This window comes from Parasteatoda tepidariorum, chromosome 2, assembly GCF_982258835.1.
Source record: "Parasteatoda tepidariorum strain Cologne lab strain chromosome 2, Ptep-v5.0, whole genome shotgun sequence".
In the NCBI taxonomy this organism is placed as follows: Eukaryota; Metazoa; Arthropoda; class Arachnida; order Araneae; family Theridiidae; genus Parasteatoda; species Parasteatoda tepidariorum.
The window spans coordinates 54,516,974-54,527,013 of NC_141756.1; the positions used below are offsets into that span (position 1 = coordinate 54,516,974).

General features: G+C 28.5%; 1 protein-coding gene across 3 annotated transcripts in view; it reads left to right on the top strand.

Annotated features, from left to right (window-relative positions):
• The window catches only part of LOC107437919 (cystathionine beta-synthase-like protein), a 29,636-nt gene extending 19,920 nt beyond the window's left edge, over positions 1 to 9,716 (top strand). For all 3 annotated transcript variants that reach the window (XM_016050065.4, XM_016050063.3, XM_043038720.3), the window contains exons 7-13: positions 2,680 to 2,805; positions 3,783 to 3,867; positions 3,979 to 4,162; positions 5,198 to 5,332; positions 6,212 to 6,320; positions 7,779 to 7,854; positions 9,110 to 9,716. In XM_016050065.4, the coding sequence (XP_015905551.1) occupies positions 2,680 to 2,805; positions 3,783 to 3,867; positions 3,979 to 4,162; positions 5,198 to 5,332; positions 6,212 to 6,320; positions 7,779 to 7,854; positions 9,110 to 9,204 (810 nt within the window). In that variant the 3' untranslated portion in view covers positions 9,205 to 9,716. The remainder of the gene's footprint in view (positions 1 to 2,679; positions 2,806 to 3,782; positions 3,868 to 3,978; positions 4,163 to 5,197; positions 5,333 to 6,211; positions 6,321 to 7,778; positions 7,855 to 9,109) is intronic.
• Positions 9,717 to 10,040: the final 324 nt, after the last annotated feature.

Below are 10,040 nucleotides of genomic sequence, written 5' to 3' on the forward strand. Positions count from 1 at the left end.
GCACATTGAGGTACTTTTATAATTGCAAATTGTACTTCATTATTTGTGAAAATTATTAGCCCCTTTACTTGGAATTCCGTTACCTATTTAGAGAAAAAGTATCGCTAATGATAAAGTATTACTTTTTTTATTCCCATTTTCCCATTTATTCTTTTTTTATTCCCATTTTCCCATTTTCAAAAAGCACTTGCAAAGTTCTCTTAGTACTAGCATTTTTATTCTTACATTTTCAAAGTGAAGTTTCCATTTTCTTTCACTAATGCTTCAATTCCAGTATTTTAAATAAATTAATGAGCAAAGTTTATGAATATTACGGAAATTCTTTAGTGATAATCACTTTCAGTCCCATTTTGTATTTCATTTTACTTTCTTATCATTTTCGCTAGTCTAAATCAATCAGCAGTTGAGTAGTTTAAACCCAGCTGTTCACTTCAAAATAAACGGTGATAACTTGAGGCGATAAAGCTTTACAATCTGAAGTGGACTTAAATTAGTTTACTACAGGATATTTTTATCAATGGATATAATTTTTGAGGGTATTGCCTCTAATCATGTAATATCGATATTATTATGTTTGCCGAAAAGAAAAATGGGCTCTGTAGATTTTGTTCGTTATACAAATAATTATATAATGAAACATTTTAGCATCTCGTTCGTTTTTGTTCTTTTACATATGATTTAAGTAATTTATCACATTTGTGTTTTCAAAAAATGTATTAATTCTTACTTCATACCCAATTTAAAAGTCAAAGGTAATTTTTAAAATAAATAATGAGTCAGTTATAGAGCAAAATTAGGAAATTGTAGTAATATTTTTGTAGTTTTGTAATATTTATCATAGATTTGTAGTCTTTTCAATGGTGGTCACTTTTTAATATTTGGAAACACTCGTTCAAAAACTGAAAATTTTAAATGATTGAAAAAATATTTTGCTATTAATAATGTAAGGTATTTATTTTCAAGAATTTCTCAAAATCTGTTAAAATTACAAGGTTTATTTCTAAAATAAAGAAAAATTTAAAAGAAAAACGTTAAATAAAGTAATTTTCAGATTATTATAAAATATGCATAATACATTATTCTCTTCATCTCTACTCATCATCTTCTTCTTGGCAATAAAATAATTATTAAATACACAGAGAGTGCTTTTTAGGTGAAAAAAGTGGCACTCTGGTGGAAACTGGTAGAAAAAAAAATTTTTAATCACCGTTTGTAATATTTAGTCTCCCTATGGTCGGTAGCGACAGTTAATTTCGCCCTACAATACAAAAAATTTCCAGATCAAAGTATGGTAAAAAGTATTGCCACTCCGAATCTGTAAAATTCACTTTTAAAGTAAAATTTAATATCGTAATTTATACAATAATCTATATTTAGTTACAGTGTTTCAGTGATTTTACAGTAAATATTGTAAATATTACGGGATATCAGACTTTTTGTTTTCTGAGCCCCGGTACTTCTTACCGTAATTTGATCCGGAATTTTTTACTGTGTATAAAGTCGGTTAGAGTAAAAATTTTCCTCTCTTACGTTTCACGAGTAAAAAATATAGAAACTTCTGATTCTTGATGTCATTTCCCTCAATTAGGCCGTTAACAATTTTATTGGCCATTCCAAGTAAGCATTTTCAGTAATAATAGTAAGAAAAGAAACATTTTCGTTAACATATTCCGTCACAATGCATTTAAAGTTCTTTACGAAATGCCTGTTTTTTATGTTCTTCTCGCGCAACTTAAAGAAAAAATATTATCATTTGGTCAATTAATGTTGTTTTACACTTATTTAAATCTCAAAATACAACATCAAATGAGCGACATACATTTTTTATACTTTCAAAAATATTTGGAATGAAGCATTTTATTTGCAATTTAAACATTTTTGCAATATTTTTTTTTTTTTACTTTTTATGTTCGCAAATAAAATTCTTTAAAAACGATTCCAGAAAGATGCATAACCACTGAAAATAAAATTCTATCCTGAGAAGCTTGTATAAAATGTTAGCATAAAATATCTCTTCTATAAACAATTAACAAATTCTTAAAAATATCCATTGCAAACTATGATTATTTCTGAAATTTAAATTATTTTTTTAATTGGAAACTTTAAAAATAAAATGTAACCAAAATAGAAAGATAGACAATGTAAGTTCGTTTTTACCATATTTCCGTATGTTTTAAAGCTTTTCATACCGAACACACAATATATATATTCATATAGAAGAAGTTTTTTGAGTTTAGTAATATTATTAGTGCATCACTTCTCCGAAAAATAGTTTCAAAACCAAAAATGTCTTTATTTTTCTCAATAAATTATAAAAATGTCCATCGTTTGAATTCTATCAAAACTTGATAAAATTATCTGACAAAAGCTACGATTAAATTCAATTTCGTTTAACAAAATCCAATGCATGCACATTACATTCTTTATACTATTTCATCTCTCCACTGTAACCCGTGCCCCTGTCCCCTAGTTCTGAATGTATTATTAAAAGCTTTCAAGAAGATTGCCGTTGTCACAATTTAATTTAATTGCAATTAATCATAAAGTATAATTGTAGTTCTTTGTCAATTATAATGCTCTTTTTCATTTCTCTCTATCTAATCTTTATGACAAAATATTTGTATATAGCATAGAAGGATCTTGGTTGTTGATTTATCTTGTATCTCCTTCATTTTTCAGGTTATTGGAGTTGATCCTTATGGTTCTATCATAGCTGAACCAGCATCACTGAATGGACCACTAGTCAAAGGCAGTGACGTTGAAGGTATTGGACACGATTTTATTCCCACTGCTCTCGATCGTTCGGTAAGTATCATAAATAATTTTTTTCATTTATTTTGTAAAGTTATTACGAAAAATGAGAAATTTATAGTTAAAGAAGTATTAAGGTTTTTACTCTTAAATCATTGATTTTAATGAACTTACTATAGAGTTAATATATATCTTTTTATGGAAAATAATACATTTGATAGTTCAGCAAAACACTCACACAAAAGTGATAGGAAAATGTAAATAAATTTATCTAAAATACAAATTTTCATCTTTTCGTTCGTACATGAATATGACCTTCAAGCTGTCAGTATACACTGACCGTTTGAATAGGAACTTTATTGGTTTACTTTCTGCATGTAATTATACATTTAGTAACTCCGTGGCCTCTTAGTATTTCTTTTATTTTGTTTTCTCTTTTTTTTATTTAATCTTTTTTTTTTTGTAAGAGATGTTATTTTGAACACTTTGATTTTTTTTTTCAACTTGAGAGCGCAAAAAATTTGAGTTTTGCTCAATATATCCGCTTTGGGTTATTGGATATTAAGTTGTATATTTAAGTCCTCTTTTGCATGAAGGACAGCATAATACTAAGAAAAAGACTATAGTAATTTAATAAAGTAAATAATTATGAAACGTAGTTCATAATTTTTATCGACCACCATTTGGTTAATTTTTATCGGAATATCTACCACATTATTTTTTACTTATGAATTTTCAGCTCTTTTATTTGTTCTGTTATCGTACTTTCAATATAATTTGTACTATTATTTGTACTAGAAAATTTTATTCCCATCAACAATTCATTTGCATGTATTTAAATATTACTAATGTTTATTAATTTCGATGTAATACTAAAATAATATAATGCTAAAATAATGTAATGCAGTATTTTTTTAAATTCTATAAACTCATTAATAATTAATCCTAGCACATTAAGAGCTTTAATATAGATAATCGAAACAATTCTGTTTGTATTTACCATATAATGATTCAAATATTTTTCTATGTAGGTCGTTGACAAATGGGTGAAAGTGAATGATAATGAATCTTTACATATGGCGAGATCAGTTATTAAAAAAGAAGGAATATTATGTGGTAAATTTCCTTTTATAGTATTTTTTTTTATTTCTTCTCTAACTACTTTAACGCATTAAAAATAACTTAATTGAATAATTAAGCATTTATAAATAATTAATTTGGAATTAGGTGGAAGTAGTGGTAGTGTCGTGTGTGCTGCCTTGAAAGCCGCTCAAGAACTGAAAGAAGGACAAAGATGTGTAGTTATCATGCCCGATGGGGCGCGAAATTACTTGACAAAATTTCTCTCGGATAACTGGATGGTAGAAAAACAATTCATGAGTGCTGATCCTGAAGATTCAACGATACCATGGTAATATTGAATTATTATTAAACAAAATTTTATTTTTGGTTATATCACTTTTTCATTCATTTCCTTGGATTTTTTATGTCCTAAATTGGCTATAATACAGTACAGAACCCGTTATCCGGAAATCAGAAAACCGGAAAATCAAAAAACCGGAACGAAATTCGATAAATTTTCCCGACATTTTTTTTAAAAAAATGTTTTTTTTTCCTCTTATGATTTTAGGATTTTTCTTTCTTTTTTGAAAGATGTTTACCTTACCATCATTTAGGAAATAATTATTCGTGTATTACTTCATCATTTTTTCTTCTTTTTAAGATTATTTCCAAATATTTTTTTAGTTGGGTTTAACAATGAAAAAACGGCTTTTTGTAGCGATTCAGAAATCCGGAAAAATCAGTTATCCGGAATAGCGATGGTCCCGATCGTTCCGGATAATCGGTTCCCTACACATTGTTAACAACGTAATAATCATAAATAAAATTATTTCTAATGGGATACCTGCAAAGTGACGTAGTAAGGGTATCTCGATTCTGATTGGTTGTTAAAACGTGGCATTTGTTTAAGTTGGCAACTGCTCTTTCCATTCTATTTCGAGTAAGGCAGGTCACTCAAATATCAATTCTCTTAAGTGACTCATTCTGTATTCTTACACAAAGATTTCAAATTTTTCCCTATGTATTTCTTACTTAACATAAAGACAGACATGAAACCATGTGGAGCATAAACAGACTAATTCTACATCAAAGTTGCCAGGTACACAAAACAAAAATATATCACGGTTACAATGAAATACAGAAACAAATAATAAATTTAAGTTAAGTAAAAGAAGTAGAAGAGAAAGAATTATATTTCAGCAAAATCAATGCGTGATGCGGCGCTGTATTTAATTAATTTCACGTTAAATAACATTCGAACTTAAGAGGAGAAACTTAGTTCGACTTTAACATGACTCTACATAATTGACTAAAAGATTTTCGTTAAGAAATTATACATTTTGAAAATTTCTAATGTGAAAAAAAAACTTATGTTTTCCTTTAGGTGGTGGGATCAAAAGGTGAAAAGCATGAAAGTTTCAAATGTATCATCAATAACACCTCAAACATTTTGTTGTGACGCTATTGATATCATGAATAAAAAAGGTTGCTTCCAGTTGCCTGTTATTGACACAAAAGGGTAATCTATGATTCATTATTTTATTCATTATTTTTGCAATCATCAGTCATCATTTTACGACGCGGCTGATTAGTTGGAAAAGTTTTTATTATTTCAATACTAGTCTGACACTTTTTAAAATTTATTTCAATGAGCCACTTCATACCTTTAGGCTAATTAAAAAACGTATAATTCATTTCTAAATAAACCTGATTCCTTTCGCATAGTTTGCAATAAACCAAACATTAAGGAATGTTTATTGCAAATAACCTAATTAAGCGAATATTGCAATAAGCTTAAGTCAATTCAGTCTGGATAAATACTTCTTTGCCCGCCCAGTGCCTAAAGGCATGCTGGCTGGATTTAGAAAGCCTAACATATATCAAGCAGATTAGAAAATTTTTAAGACTTTCCCATTTAGCGTGACGCATTGTGAAATGTCGAAGATTTTGACAATGAGTCGAATTTTTCGATTAGCTCGCGACACACATACATGATGCTCTGTAATGAATCTTAAAAAAAAAAAAAAATAGCTTAACTTTGCACTTAAAATATTATTTTAGTGAGAAAGAACAATGAAAAGATCAATTAGTGTCCTCTAATATTAATAGTTTTTTAACTTCACTTTATAGAAGGATTCATTGCCAAACTATTTCATGATCAATTAATTTTCGGGGCTCAATAACTATGCTTTCAGTTATTTAATCTTCGATAGTTTATTTAAGAATAAAAATGGCTAGCAAACGCAATATCAATCTTTTTAAACATTATGAACTAAACAAACTCGATCTCGTTCATTAATTTAATCGCAGAAAACGATTTATTTCGATGTATATATAATTCAAAAAATTTGATTTAGTTTTCGTTTCGTGCATTCCTATTTTTTTTCTCCTCTTTTAGCTCTATGAAAGGCATTGTAAAATTACAAGATCTGACCAAGAAGATAGTATCAGGAAAAGTATTATCAAACTCTTTAGTGTCCGAAGTTACAACCACATCTTTTCTGAAGGTAGAGTTTTAAATTTAAAATGTCTTACTTATAAATATATATTTATTTTTACATTTTTTTTTCTCCATATTTCATAGAATAAACTAAGAAAAAAAATGTTCTTCTAAAAAATAGTGATATTAAATTTAGATTTTGGCTTTGGATAAAAACTAAAACTAGGATTATATAGACTTCTCATATACGTATAATAGGAATTCGCACAAATGAAACTGTCATATTAGAATTATTTTCAATAGACTTATCTACGATTTAATCAGTAGTATCGATTTGGTTCGATAGTTTGGAATATGACAATCTCCTTTGAACTCAAGTCATGCAAATCACGCCTATTTTCAAAGTTAGTCCACACTACAACTTTGAAGTTTTAGAGTGTGCTGAACACAAAATATAGCGCTTACATTTGGTGCTAAATGGAAAATATTAGGTACTAAATTGAACCATATTGTCGCACTTTTTGAATTGATTACACATTACTATGATTCAACACATCACTATGAACGGAAACGTTATTCATCACCATATTAAGGTTGCAGCAGATTTACACCTTATTATGGTTTGAAATACTCACATTATGGTATAATTAGACCTATTTTTCCATGAGTTTATTATTATTATTATTTCTTAAATTAAGTAAAACATCTTTTTTTTTAATGATTAAGCGGTTGTTAATTTATTAAAGTGTCATGGTCTAATTTGTGAAATGAAATTAAAAGTTTCAAAAAGACAACATCACCTAATCAAGTAACATTATAATCTCGTTTTAATAGTGACTGTTATGAATATTTTCTTAAACTTGATTTTTAAACAAAAATTGCAATAAAATTCATAAAAGACCTTAAAGAATTTATTCGTAATCGACCGCACAAAATTTAGTAATTCCAATGTTAGCACCTTAACCTTTTTTTTATGTGAAAGTAAACTAAATTAAGTAAATTATTATTAAACTTTATTATTAAACTTTAAATTAAGTAAAACATCTTTCTTTAATGATTAAGCAGTTGTTAATTTATTAAAGTGTCACGGTCTAATTTGTGCAATGAAATTAAAAGTATCAAAAAGACAACATCACCTTATCAAGTAACATAATAATCTCATTTTACTAGTAACTGTTATGAATACTTTCTTTACTTTATTTTTAAACAAAATTTGCAATAAAATTTATAAAAGACCTTAAGGAATTTATTCGTAATCGACAGGACCAAATTTAGTAATTCCAATGTTAGCTCCGTCACCTTTTTTTATGTGAAAATACCCGTCTTCAATTTAATCGTATCTCACTTTTGTACTAGTAAATAACAATAAACTAACTGAGCTGAACAATCCATAATAGAACAACCTCAATATCATTAAGTGATATTATTTTTACTACAGAAAAATAATTTAAATTTAATTTCGTATTAACACTCAACGTTATTAATTCACAAAATTTTGATACCATTTTGTTTTTCTTCGTGACAGTTAAATGTGGACACCACCACTTTGGGACGTTTGTCTAAAATATTGGAAGCAGGACAATTCGCAGTTCTTGTAGAGAGTAAGTACTGTTTTATATATGTTCATCATGATTAACACTAGATTACCCAAGGAAGTCATTTTAACTGCTTTTTAATTTCAGTTAGAAAAACAATGATGACACAATTTCTCAGAATTTTGTGACTTTTTGTACAACATATAATTTTTTTATTGTTAATATTTACTAATAACTTGTTGTATAACTGAAATCAAATCAAGAATATCAAAAATATTAAAAATTAATTTTAAACAGATTTCTTTATACATTAGTTATTTTTTCACAATGCAGTCAATTTGACTGCTTTTGGGCAATATAGTTATTTCAGTTTTTCTAGCGTCAATGATACTAATTTATTATACAATGCATTACCTAATAATCACCTTTAATATATACTTTTAGAATCATTTTCCGAATTAAAATTTTTTAAAAAAGTATACATACTAGCGATTACAAATTATAATTTAATTGAGAAAAAAGCTTATCAAAATCTAACAGATCACTATAGTGAATACTTAACGAAAACATAAAAACAAGCTTGATTGCTGGCTGAAGCTTAGAGATGTTGCTAAACCCACTCTCCGTTTCCTCAGGCAATGATGCAAGTTTTGATGTTTTCAAATCTACCACTCCCATTTCTAGTTTGTCTTAATTCTCACGCAATGATATAAGTTTTGATGTTTTCAAACCCATCGCTCCCATTTATAGTTAGTCATAGTCCTCAGGCAGTGATATAAGCTTTGATGATTTCAAAACCACAGCTCCCATTTGTAGTTAGTAATAGTCCTCATGCAATGATATAAGTTTTGATGCTTTTCAAACCCACCGCTCCAATTTATAGTTAGTCATAGTCCTCATGCAATAATATAAGTTTTGATGTTTTCAAAACCGCTGCTCCCATTTATAGTTAGTCAGTTGTTGAAATCGGTCCTCGACTTCGCGCTGGTGGTCGTGCTACCAAAACAAGGGAGCCATCCTCTCCTGCAGAGGATCAAAGTTGCTATGACATGTCTTCGGATCATCCTCAGAGATGTTTCCCAGACAGTCACCAATAGCCCTTTGTGCAGCTCTAATGCGACGTAAATAAAGTGCCAACCTACCTACCAATTTTTGAACTTTTTTTCTCTCCTTTTTCCTCGCCTAACTAAATTTGCAACTCTTAACGTTTGTAGTTTTTTCCCTTAATTTTGGACAAGAATTTTAAAAATACCCATTACAGGCGGTGATTATGGAACATCCTGGATATTGCATATTGATTGATTTTTCATGTTTTTAATAGATGCAGGCAAGACCGGAGCTGAACGACTCGTTGGCGTAGTCAATCAACTCGATCTGGTAAACTTCATCACAACCAAGTGTGAAAATGGAAGTTAATACATTGCTCCTAAAAGCAATGTGCTGTTTTAAAACATGACTGGACATTTATGACGTCATCAAACCAGAAGAGCTTTTTAATAAGTTTCGTCGTTGATCTATCTCTCTATCTACCTATCACATAGTGTGAGTCTATCTCTCTGCGCATAAAATTGGAAAGTTCTATAATTATATTTGAGTTAGTACGATTATGAGAAAGTTCCAATCTGAAATGCTACAGAGGGAAAGTTTTGATGAATGTTCTTTGTTAACTTACTCTGGAACATTCTTTTTATAATCAGAAAAAAATGTGAAAGAGTTAAAATGGAAACATTATTTGAAAATTTGATAAAATCAATATCTTTCGAATTTCTGATTAGTATTTATAATAATATATAGTTGTCTGAAATGTTTGGTTGGTGCTCTTATGCTGTCTTTTCCACCTTTTGTAGTATTTATATGTATTTATTATACTTGTGTTCATTTCATGTTATGTATTCTTATGTATTTGAATAAAGTTTTTGTTCCAATAAGTGTAGCCTCTCAATGACATAAATATACCTATACAATTTAGATAGAAATTATTAAAAGTTGCATATTATTTTTCTTCATTAAAGAAACGAAGCTATAAAACAGTTTTTTTATGTTACAAAGTAATATTTTCTTTGTAAGTTTATGGGTACTTTTGCTTTAGTAATTTAAATACTTAAAGCAAGGACTAAAATCAGTTGGTCGCCTTCGTAAGGCGTCAAGGGCCGGCAAGCCTTGTAATAAGATGTTACTCTGGGCAAATACTGATTATTTGACATTTTCACTGACTGCCATAAAATTTGCATAACTTGTATTTTAATAACAAA